At 36.6% G+C, this 12,645-nt stretch overlaps 1 protein-coding gene across 1 annotated transcript in view; it reads right to left on the bottom strand.

Moving 5' to 3' along the window:
* Positions 1–1,339: 1,339 nt before the first annotated feature.
* The window catches only part of LOC136238148 (26S proteasome non-ATPase regulatory subunit 9-like), a 31,497-nt gene continuing 20,191 nt past the window's right edge, over positions 1,340–12,645 (bottom strand). Inside the window, exons 4-7 of the mRNA XM_066028505.1 lie at positions 7,591–7,694; positions 5,250–5,351; positions 3,729–3,817; positions 1,340–1,513 (exon numbers count right to left, since the gene is read on the bottom strand). Of these exons, the coding sequence (XP_065884577.1) occupies positions 1,480–1,513; positions 3,729–3,817; positions 5,250–5,351; positions 7,591–7,694 (329 nt within the window). The 3' untranslated portion in view covers positions 1,340–1,479. The remainder of the gene's footprint in view (positions 1,514–3,728; positions 3,818–5,249; positions 5,352–7,590; positions 7,695–12,645) is intronic.

Here is a 12,645-nt window from a genome sequence, read left to right as displayed (position 1 = left end):
GGGGCAAAATTTCTGATCAAATCGGCAAAAATCCCCCACTAATCCCTTAGTAAGCCCAGGAGGGGGGCAGTGGAGCTTAACATTGATAGGTGCATAACAACACATCAGATGTGATACACACTTGAGAGCCATAACTACATATGCTTGTTGTATACCATGCATGCACTGTCCAACTTTCATCACTAAAGTTCATTGCCCGCTCTACCACTCCTGTTGCATCTAATTCCATGGTGAGATACTGCATAATATTTATTATACGTATTAGCCAATCATATCATGGTATGAATGGCATCTCCCTTTTCATTTGGCTTTGCAAGCAATGATTGGTAGAGCTACTCATCCTCATTAAAGGGACATTGCTACAATAAATGCAAATAAATTCCTACTTTGACTGTTGAGTGCTAATTGGGTGTGTTGAGTGAGTTCTTTGCTATAGCAAGGGTGGATTTAGTGGGAGTGCTGAAGTACCCCACTCCAAAATTTTACTATGTGCTAGCTAGAAAGCTAATAAAAGCTACAGAACAAATACAGTTGTATCTTATGCATACATGGACACTGAAAAGATGGAAATAGCAAGAAGGAAAGAGATATATCTCACCTATGAATAAACAATGAGGGGATAAAATATTTAAGGTGCTGAGTGGCCTTACATATTCACAAACGTACAGACATCGAGTCAAATTGTACAGACATGAGCTAGAGGAATATTTTATATGCACTGCTGGATTTGGAATAGGGAGTTTCCATTGAACGTTTTGAGGTTAAATACAACAACATAGCTGCAACATATCACCAGGCTGTGGTCACAACAGCTGTTGGTGATAGCAGTACACAAAGGGGAGCTGGCATTGGCAAATCCTTGGGTTGGGAAAATGTAGTATCTCCTAGCTACAAGTGACAGTTATTGTTACCACTACAAACAAACATGTACACATCAGCTTTATGGTACCACTATTGGTTTTGCAAGGACATGTGTGTCCGCCCAAAACTAATTATGTGCAGACATTGTGCTATTTGTGCAGATTTTGTCCATCGTTAATTTAAGGCCTGCAATTTAGGGGTAAAACTGTTGAAAAGTGTTAAAATCAAAATACTCTAATAGAACAGTCATCATTAAAACTTTTCTAACAAAGAGACTGCTATTTCATTGTTGTGCCAAACATCCTGCCATACCAGTGCTTAAAATTTGGAAGTTTATACATTCTTAAGTGTACTTATGAACAAGTGTATTGAGAATTAAGGTTCCTGATTAATAATATTATTTTTGTACATACATTGTTACTATGCTGGTGCTGCATGGTGGTGGTGCTACTACTGGTGCTGATGCTATTGCTGCTGCTGCTATACACACTTCAATCATTGATATAATACGTACAATTGAACTGAATGCATTTATAGTCGATACAATACAGAAGGTATACATAAGAATTACTGTATATTTTACATGTAGGTGCTCACAGATACAATTCTATACTGTCCTTATCTGATGGCAGAGAGTGGTACAATGTTGCATCTGGAAGAAAGCATTACATAAATGTACTCTGATTACTACATACATATGTATGTACACAATTGCTTATGTATAGTAGACCCCCGGGTGAGGGGCTAATGGTCTTGGGTGATTTTAAAAGTGTTCAGATAAATAACTAAAGTGCACTCACTTAGCTACAGTACAGCTCAACTATAACTTCACACACGTATGGTATCCCACACATAATAGCACGCATGATTTTGTGTGGAGCTGCAGCTAACCACTCATTAGAATATAATTTCCACGTATAATATATCCACGCAAACGTCAGTGATATTAAATTGTATGCTGTCAACTCATGAGATACCGTCCACGGCTGAAACATTTGTGTGGCTACATATTTCGTGAGTTATCCCTACTGCAGCTGTGCCTGTAGGGCTGTATACAATGCAATGTATTATATTTCTCGTGTTTACTTGAATGCTCTGTTGCAGGGTCGTGTTCACAAAGTATCAGGCATCCATTCCACTATGTAATATCTAGATTCAGTAACTTCGGATATAGCTGGCATCATTATCAAGCCATCATATCCAAGAACAAACTCATCTCAGATAGCTACCTCACTTATCAAGGTGCTGCTGGGTGGTATAAACCCTGTACGCCTAGCCTAAGCTAGGCCTGTTGAGTACAGCGAGTCTAAAGGTGACTGTCACATGTTTTATTTAGGCGATCACGTGAATGGTGGTGCCCAAATACCTATACTGAATCGTGAGTGTTTGACGTCGCTGTAGAGAACAATGTGTTTATTGACAAGTACGTACTTAAAAAGATTATTTGAGTATTAGCTATTAAAAAAATTGTGGTACACGTATCTTACATTTCACTGCGTGGTTTACTGCATGGTTACTCCATGAGAATATTGCGTGTTTCCATGAGACCTTCTGCTCTAATGAGACCACGTGCGTGCTTCCACTAGAAGTGAGGTGGATACACAGACGTGAGCCACGTACTAACGTGGCATGGAGTCATGCATGCTTACGCATGATATGATGAAGTTATAGTTGAGCTGTACCAAATACATCGACATTCATTCAAACTACTCTAACAGACTACACACCTACAGTACATTCAAAATACTCCAACTAATCATATGTTTCAGATATCAGATAATAAAATTTACTGCATGATACCCAAGGGTCTACTCTAGATACAGTATATACATGGATCAGTGTACACATAGCTATGTTCAACTTCGGAAATGTGGAGCACTCAGATTTACAGTAAAAGTATGTAATCTTGCATATCCAAACTGCTGTTGCTCTGTTACTGGATAAGGAAAATACATTCTTCAGTAATTTTTTACATGAAATTATCATTGTTGATGTCATGAAAATGTAGCCCGTGTTCTAATGATAAATTTAGCATAATGATGCTAATGTAATAATTTTATTGTACCTGTTCATTACTAAATATGATCAGACAAGCAAAAAAAATCTTGTTCATCAATTTCTTTTCAGTGCTTCTTTCAATTTAGAGCTATTGAGAAGTGGACTAACAAAGTTTCTTCTAATTATAACACACTTAGACTTGGAGTGATAGCATGCTAGACAGTTGGAACAGTAGCCTTAACTATATGGGAAATAAGTTAATTTACAGGGTCTAAATCACAGCTCACAACTGTAACATCTGTACTACAGAGAAGGACTTGATTTAGTGTACTCATCATGAATGACAAACCCAACAAGGTTTACATAGTATTTTCCATATTTCTACTCATGTACACAAAACGCAAAAGGAATAAAAACTAAACAAGTGGAGGGTTCTGCCCAGGAATTCCAGAGTGCTGACCTAAAGTTAACATGAACTGACATGCTGTATGTTGTATTACAATGTTTGTGTATTACATTAGAGTATGTTGCATGAGTGCAAATAAATAATTATCACGACAAAGAATCACCTACTGTACAATGCTTATTATCGACCGTCAAAAGAGTACAATGATGTCATCTTTCTCACAATCATGCATGAGGGACCAATTATCCCTGTTCTCTTCACTTAAGGGCATGACCAAGTGCAGGGACAACTAAAATGTTTGAGAGAAGCCACAGAGCACTTAAAAAGGTGTTATAATCAATTCTGCCAAATGATGGTAGTGGCGGTGAGTGGGATCTATTAGTGCATGTATACAATTTATGCTGACACTATTTATATAATCACAGTAGAAGACTGAAACATCACACATGCACCGAGTACTCACCCTAACAGTCCAGCACCAGACCACACTTTCGGAATCAAAGTAAAATCTTTCACTTTACCATTTCTCACTATCACAACATTCACTGGACTCTGTAAGTAGAACAGATATATGTAGAAACTCTACACACCTGTACATACACAGTATGCACACAATAATTATAACAATTCTTGTACTTGATATTCCATTCAGCCATATCTACGTATGCAATAATATTATTGTGCGATCAAAACAGTAATTCAAACAATTATCGATGAGATGTTGAAGAAAACTGAATTCAAGAAAGAAGCTTAGAATACTGTAAATGAAGTTTGATACGGCAAATTTAAATTTGCTTCAGCCACTGTCAGATGCAAAAAAGCGAGACTCACAAAACATGATTTGAAATTCTCCTTATCAATCACCAAATACTAATACCGCCACTCACAACACATACTTTTGGCAATGGTGGATCCAGGATGGGGCATTTGGGGTAAATTCCCCCTCACCTGTGGAGGAGCCACTTCTGATTAAAACACTGAACTTTATGCTAGGCCAAGATCAGATTATCTTTAAAATTCATAAAAAATATGCACATTTTACTAGCATTTATTACAAATTCACCTGAAACCAAACTGAACCAAAGTCAAATTAACTGTGAAACTGTCACCCAGCACTGTCGTGTGTACTAAGCGCCTCTAAAATAATTATCGTGTTACTGTTGTTTAATACATTCAGAGCCTTTAAACAGCTTTTAAGACTTCACATCCATCTTGCAAAGGTCTAAAATCAACAGTGAGACACTAAAGAGGTGATGATTTGCTGTTTCAAAAAATGCAGCAACTAACAAGAGAATCTGGCTCTCCTCAACCACCTACAACTTAGCCTGTTTGTGTCCCTCCCCTTGCCAGCTCCTGGATCCACCCCTGTTTGGTATAGTTGTGTTGCAACGATAATCGATTCAATAATTGGTAGCGGACCGATATTGGCTACTAGCTGATTAATTGGTTTTGATTAAATCAAAGCCGATTTTAATTGAGTTACTGTATGTGTTGATGGTTTAGCGGTGATTACAAGCCATGCCCATAATAAACTGTCAGGTTTTAGGCTATGCCCAACAGTAAACTGAAGTTTTAGGCCATGCCCAACAATAAACTGAAGTTTTAGGTATATCTGTAGCCAGCCACTTGTCAACTATATAGCAGTAGTAAAATGTACTAAAACCTGTTTACCATGAGTAACTTTTATTTGTGACATACATCTAACTTTACATTGTAGCCTAGAATGAGCTGTATATCAATGCTTATATCACTAATATGATTCATTTAATAGTGATGAGGATGACTGTTAGTGTTGTTAGTGTATATCGAATTGGTTATCGGTATCGGCCAAAAAACTTAACATTGGTTATCGGAATGATCGGCTATTTTGGATATTGGTGCAACACTATGGTATAGCATATTTGATGGTATCCATCTCAATTTATACATACTTCTGTGCACCATTACTCCATAAGAAAAACACCACACATACATATGTATATACATTTTTGCTGTGTTGCACAACCCTGGCGACATCTTGCAATGTGTTGAAATTTCGTCCACTGACAGATCCAAACTCCACTAGTGTATCACCAACAGCCAAACCCTATAATAATTATAGAGGATGTACTGTATATGTGCAGTGAATGTGCACATATTTAATAGCATACATTATGCAATACAACATGTTCCATTTGTATCAATTTAGCAACATGAAACTAGTACATATCAACTATTCGCATTTATTTTGCAAGCATCGCAAACATGTACGTGTATAGCTACTTGATAGTGTTGACCATCTCTGGTTGCATACATGCCAACTTGTCTCAATTATCCTTTAGAATGATTCATGTTATCAAACTGTAGTATCAAAACTTGTAAAGGTACCGTATTTAACTGCAAGATATCATAGCAATTTCACGTTACATCATATATTAACTACAGGTGTATTTGCCTATAGTAAACCAAATAATGTAGCCATGAATTTAGCAGCACTGGCTGCAACAAGCAATCAAGCAGTTTTACACTGTATTTATGTTGTGAGGATGCACTCCATGTTGTGTGACCAAAAACAATTAAATCTACCGAAAAGGTGCAGAACAACTCAAATAAATAATGTGATTATTAAAGTCCATAGCTACTGTACAGTAAGTAGGAATTAAATTTGCACATCAGGTGATGACTGCCCTTGCCTTAGATGTAATGCCTATGAGGTTACAAATTCACTACACTTCCTTGTTAAGCTTTTTTTACAAAATTTATCATCATTTGTGAACCAGTATTCCATTATTTACTCTTGGTATTATGTACCCCATATCTAAGAAAAGAATCGAATGAGCTGACAAGATCTTGCTATTGATATTAAGCTATGAATTCCATGATGAAATCTGCATCTTGAAATCTAGCAAAATAGGTGTTGATTATGATATGCTCATTGCACAGCCTTGCATATGGAGAATGCGCCTGCATTTAATCTGAATGTAGCAGGCTTCTGTGAGAGAATTTTATTCCTTTGTGTGTGATAAACTCATTAAAGTCACAGACATTCTACCCATGAATTGAGTGGCATCTTGATAAAAGAAGCAACAAGAAATGAGATGCATAGAGTTTACTCATAATTCATATACTTTATTTCCTGCAGTAGGCCCAAAAGGCCGCCACAGTACCATCTACACTGTACCCACAAAAAACTTAGAAAGCAAAAAAAAAACAACAAAAAAAAAACAACTAATGTATGTAGAATACTCCACTATATGAAAATGTTAGGAGTAATTTTAAAGGCATGTGGGCCAATACTGCCAAATTGCCATGAGGGTACACTGTAACATGATACTCCATATCCTGTCCACCGTACACATTTTAGGAGCTCATGTTATATGGGTTCATACTAAACTTTGTTAATCAAAAATGTGTGAACTAACTACGTATGTAAGTATTGTGTATTCAAATGTGTAATGACAGTATACGTAACTAGCCTACTACACAATGCCTACATATACATACATGGGGAACAATTATTTAGTAGGTTCAACACCACAATTTTTCCACGCCTGTACTCTATACTCACTGACATTTAATATAGATCGTGGTAAATACCACATGACTATAGCAAAACAACTGACCATCCTGTCACATCCTTTTTATTTCTATGTAGGTTGTCAGCAGCATCATATTGCAATAAACACTGTATCTTTAGCTTGGCTATGACTTTTCATCTGATACATACATAATGCTGCTTCCATTGTGTTTTATTCAAGTGGAGACAGAGTAGCTGTGAGGTACTGTTATCTACTTTGTCATGACACCGATTATAATAGTATTATGAGTAGCATTACATATAATAGCCTGATGGATTTTTAATTGTGCGGATCTTTTGTTGTGGATGGTGCTGATCAGACATTTGACCACCAAATAATTGGTAGAAACCTCAGGAAAAGGCTGATGGCTGACTGTTATTTCTGGGACTGTGTATACAGTTCCACTCAAATGCAATGTCATCTTGCGAGAGTGTGAGCAATTAAAAAATTCACTAATGAAAGAGCATGGTACCCCATTTGCTTATAGTTATTCATCCTGTTTTGTTTGGGATGAATACTCGTGAGCAAAAAAGGTGCTATTCCCTGGGTTTTATAATAGTTTGCACTCTTGCAAGATGATGTTGCATTTGAGCAGTACTGTATGTTCATAAAATCACTATCTCTGATGTATTACAGCATCTCATCTACTTCTGTGTTACACACAATAAGTATATATGTCTAAACCTGTCAGAGGTTTCCACTGACATGATTATTCACACGCAAATACAAGCCTGATTACTACAGCTATGTAATGTAGGTATAGCTTACAGCTAATTGAGCTGGTGATCCTGACGACACTTGGTTGATTTTAGCAAATCCACTTGGTAATTTTGGTGCTGACTTCGCAGCTACCTTATCTGCTGCATCATCTCCTACAAATGTATACATAAACATGTTACCCATCAGAATAGTACAATAATTATAATTTATACACAAACACAGTAAGAGTAAAATAAGACAATAAGACAATACAAATTCTTAAAATAATTTTATCATTAGCATCAATAATTGTAATATGTGACCAGATTTGCAGAAAGGAGTCTTCTACACACATCCAATTCCATGGACTTTGAAGACCATAACTTAGCGTTCAAAAAAAGATACAAACCTGGAATTTTCTCAATCTATTAAACTATGGTGGTGCTCACCACTGACCAAACTTCAAGTCAATAATGTTTTCCAGTCCCTAGTTATGACTTGTCAACATTTGTAAATTGGATGTGTGTGGAAGACCCCTTTTCACAAATCTGGTCACATATGATGCTTTTCCATTGCTTGTGTGGAACAATACAGAAATGCATGCATGGGGTGCACATGCTAACAGAAATACACTGAGTGTATACTTTTATTATATCACAAGTTGCATTTATGGTTCCCTTGCAAATGTACAGAAATTTCTTGTTTCTGTACATTTCCAGTGAACATGACATTTGAACATTTCTTTGACATTTTCTGAAGTACATACTACACAGTATAGGGCGCAATCTCTACCACATTTCCTTTAACAGGGTTGATGCCATTCCTTAACCCAGGATAGAAGAGATTTAGCAACATTTCTTAACCCTTAAAGGTGCATAAGCCACTATAGTGGCAATAAAAAAATAAAATGCACAGAAAACGCATGATGTTTAGCCAACAACTGTTTTCGCAACAGAAAGTGTTATACACTTACAGCATGAGTCCATAATAAAGAAGAGAGTAACTCCGGTATTGGTCCATCAAAAATTAGCCTGGTAGTAAGTAAATAGTGGTAATTGTCCTGAGTAACCATGTTTTAGCCATATTCATATTAAAGAAGCCTAGTGAGTTTTGATAGAAGCTCTTAAAACACTTTGACACCCCTTCATAGCAAGGCTTCTTTGAAATGAATTTCATTTTTCATGGACCAATACTGAGTTGGACACTCTCCTCTTTATTATGGACTCTTGCTTACAGATATCAATAATAAAACAGTTAGTACTGTTTCTCTTGTGTTTCACGTTCTTCTTCATCTGGTTTGAGTTGAAAATCTGTCCTCAATCAACAAGAATTGTAATCAGCTCACTTGAACGCTTCGATCGTGAAGATGACAACAAGGTGACTAATCTTGAGGCACTTGCTGAAAGCAACACTGCACGAACCATTCCACAGTGGACAATAATCAACTTGTAGATCGACAGAAACATCTTCCACATGACTTATAGTCCACAGAATTTACAAACCTTTGAGATATCTTCTTCTCTAAAATATTATGCAAATTTACACCCTTGTGTTTAAAGTGTCATAGTGAAGGAGTGTTGGAATCAGTAAAACTTGGGACACCATTTTTTCTCAGCATTCCGAAAAGCTTAATCACAAATCCGTGTATACGAGTGTATATGAGTTATCGATCGATCAATATCAATAGCGACTATAGTGCCTTTTGCGGATGCGGTGCATGTGTGTTGTAAAGTTTTACGCAGCTTTAAGGGTTAAACACAAAAAAAGATCATACATATATCTTCTGTATTTGGGATACGTGCTGTGGTGTCAAAATACAAATTTCCTGTGTCCAGGAAATGTCTGTAAATGTCATGTGTCCAGCGCATTTCCTAAACACAGTATACTTGTAGATGGAGGACAATATGGTGCCATTGGGAATATCCTCCCCACCAGTTTAGAACACACGAAATTCCACTAGTATCATGTCATGTATCCTTGGCTAAGGAAATCTAATGCATATATCAAATTTCTTAATAGTAAAGGAAACCTAAAAGCATGTTATGTGTCTTGACTAGGAAATCTCATGTACACACCAAATTTTTGAATAGTATAGGAAAATAACAGCACACCATGTGCACACCATGTGTCCTTGACCAAGTATACATTATGTACCCCCTCAATTCCAGATACCATAGGAAAGTCAACAGCATGTCATGTGTCCTTGACTATATACGTATAGGAAATCTCATGTACAGTATAAACATCAAATTTTGCAATGGTAAGGAAATCTTACAACACGTCGAATGTTTGACAAAGTAAATCTCTATGACACATGACAGGAAACATATGACATTTACAATATACTGTTTACTCGAGGTTTGGAACAACAACAACTGGTGTTTCCTCCACAATTCTATGGTCCAGAAATGTCACCTTTTCCCTGTGTATTCTATGTTCTCTCTATGGCTTTTTGCCCAAGTATATACCAGCCTCACTTTACCTTCATAACAGCTTGACAGTATCGGTTAGGCATAGCCAAGCCCAAAAATGTTTTCAGACGCACTCCAAACCCTTCCAGCAAGTTTCTATGAAATTTTAAAAAAAATTGTATTTAACATAATTTTCTACTAACTGACTGACTGACTGACTGCCTGACTGATGCCTTCAGCCAAGTGTAACTTGAGTTTGGTTAGAGCTACAGGCTTGATTTCTTCACTATTCGATGTCGCTTCTTCCCGAGATGTGCCTTTTCGCCAACCACTGTAGCTACAATGAGTGCATCATGGACTTACCTTTGTCCTCCTTTGTGTCCCATTTCTTTTCGCTGACACCGCAAGGTGTAAATTCATGGTAGTGCACGATGGCTTCTCAATAGTTTGCTATGCAGAAATCCTCCGTATTTTCCACAGGGAGTGGATTGCTTGTAGAGGTAGTTGTTGTACTGTTCTTTATTAGAAACACTGGTAACATGCTCAGTATACGTAGCTTGAATCAAAGCGTAATGGCTAATTCATTTTTGATTAATTGATAGTTGGGGCGTGCATCAATTTTTGTAGTGAGTGATTGTGCTTGTAGAGGCAGTTGTTGTACTCTTCTTCGTTCGAAATGCTGTGTAATGTGCTGAGCATAGTTTGACACAAAGCGTAACAGCTACTTTGCTTTTCGCTAATTGATAGTTGGGGCGTGCATCTAGAATTTTAATGTCAGGCATCATTCATTTTTTTGATGTGGTATGCGCAGGTGCACCACTCATAATTATGTTACAAAAAAGTAAACAAACAAGTGCAATGAAAAATTAAGAATTTCAAGTTCGATTAGGGATCATAGAAATAAGGGAGGTTGCCTATACCTGCAGGTATACAAGTGGATATTTAATCCCTAATTCAGTCATGGGTATACAGAGTGAATTAGGGAGTAAATGTCCACTTGTATACCTGTAGGTATAGGCAACCTCCCTTGTTTCTTTACTTTTCATTTCTATGATCCCTAATCGAACTTGACATTCCTAATTTTTCATTGCACTTGTTATAATTGCTCAACGGAGAGTGTGTACTGTATATTTCAGTCATATCCTAAGTAATCGTGATACTGGTATATTCTACTCCCCAGTAGATGAAAATGAGCAGAGATACAGTACACATGTATGTATACTGTAGCAGTTTATAGTGAAAGGGTATGTACTGTATGTTAGTGATCGAAATCAGTAGAATCATTGATGGATTAGTAATGCCACACCCATCTACTCATTATTACCGAGTTATACACAAAGGAGACAAGAGTTCATCGACAACTGATCTTCTCAGCAACCAAGATGAATAATTCTTGGTTGATTTAGGCATTTTGTTATTAGAGGCTTGATTACTGTTTAAGTAAGAATTTCACAGAATGTGTGAAGTACTGTAAGCGTAGCCATAAATTGTGGTATATCACTTATATACAGTTTGCTATGGTATATCAGTCGTGCCAGGATTACCTCTAAATAAGGTGCTTGAAAAAAATTATTTGTCCACTGGCACCACTCATACTAGCAGTAATTATACAATATTCTGCACAGTAATTGTATGTCTGTGGTATACATGCAGGCATGGATACATACATGTATTAGCTGAAAACTTCCAAAGCTAAAGATGTAAAGCATATGTACTACTTTTACACTGAATTTGGATCACACATGGTTACCAGGAAGGACTACCAAATCACTAGGCTTGTTTGTCAGTCCAAGCATTTGCTGATTATGCATAACTGCCTGTACATACTTGTAGGTATTGTAATGTAGGCCATTTTGAGCACATTTGTATATTAAAGAAAAATTCATAATACGCATGCATGTACTACACAGAAACAACTTTACAACATGCTTTTGTCTCCTCTTACTATACCCTCTGTACATGTGTGACTATTTCAACAGTTACCTTAATTTGAATTCCATGAAGGAAACTAGTTTAAAACTGATTTTAAGTACTTTAAAATTAATCAGCAACCAAATTGCATATAGTACCAGTACACAATTTACTGTACTGTAAAAGGGTAGCTATAAATAAAGTTTCAATATTCCTCATTTGTTGCCTGAGGCTGTTGTTTCACTTGTCATACCTATACACAGACTCTATAGTGATACCTTGACAAAACAAAACAATATACAGATTCCAAATACTACAGATTCACATTTGATCTTGAGCAATGTTTTATCACTATGGTTGTACACTATAACATCATTCATTCAATCACTCCAAAATGCATAAAGCTAGCAACTAAGTGACAGTCACCAACTAAATATGACATTTACCAGCTACTAAAATGGTTGATTGGGCCATTCCAACATGTGATCAGTAGCATAATCACTATCTCAGTGCAAGAATAATTAAGTCAACAAACCAATGAAGTGATCAACAGAGAAAAGTGGCTGGTCTAGAAATTTGGAATGGGGTTTAAGTGTAGCCATAAATTTGACATGTACAAGAGTGTACAAAGCATGTATGTTTTGGGGCACCCCCTTCCTCAAAGAAATAATTAAAATATACATATATGTACAGTAGATGCTCTAAGACTGCATTTGTAAACAATTGTAGTGTAAAATTATCCATATAAGGCTAGCTACCTGTATGCATTGATCAGCATTTCCTATAACTAACTGTTAACAGA

The sequence above is a fragment of the Dysidea avara genome, chromosome 1, assembly GCF_963678975.1.
Source record: "Dysidea avara chromosome 1, odDysAvar1.4, whole genome shotgun sequence".
Taxonomy (NCBI): Eukaryota; Metazoa; Porifera; class Demospongiae; order Dictyoceratida; family Dysideidae; genus Dysidea; species Dysidea avara.
Note: the sequence above shows the minus strand (reverse complement) of the source record. Positions and strands in the feature narration are given on the sequence as shown.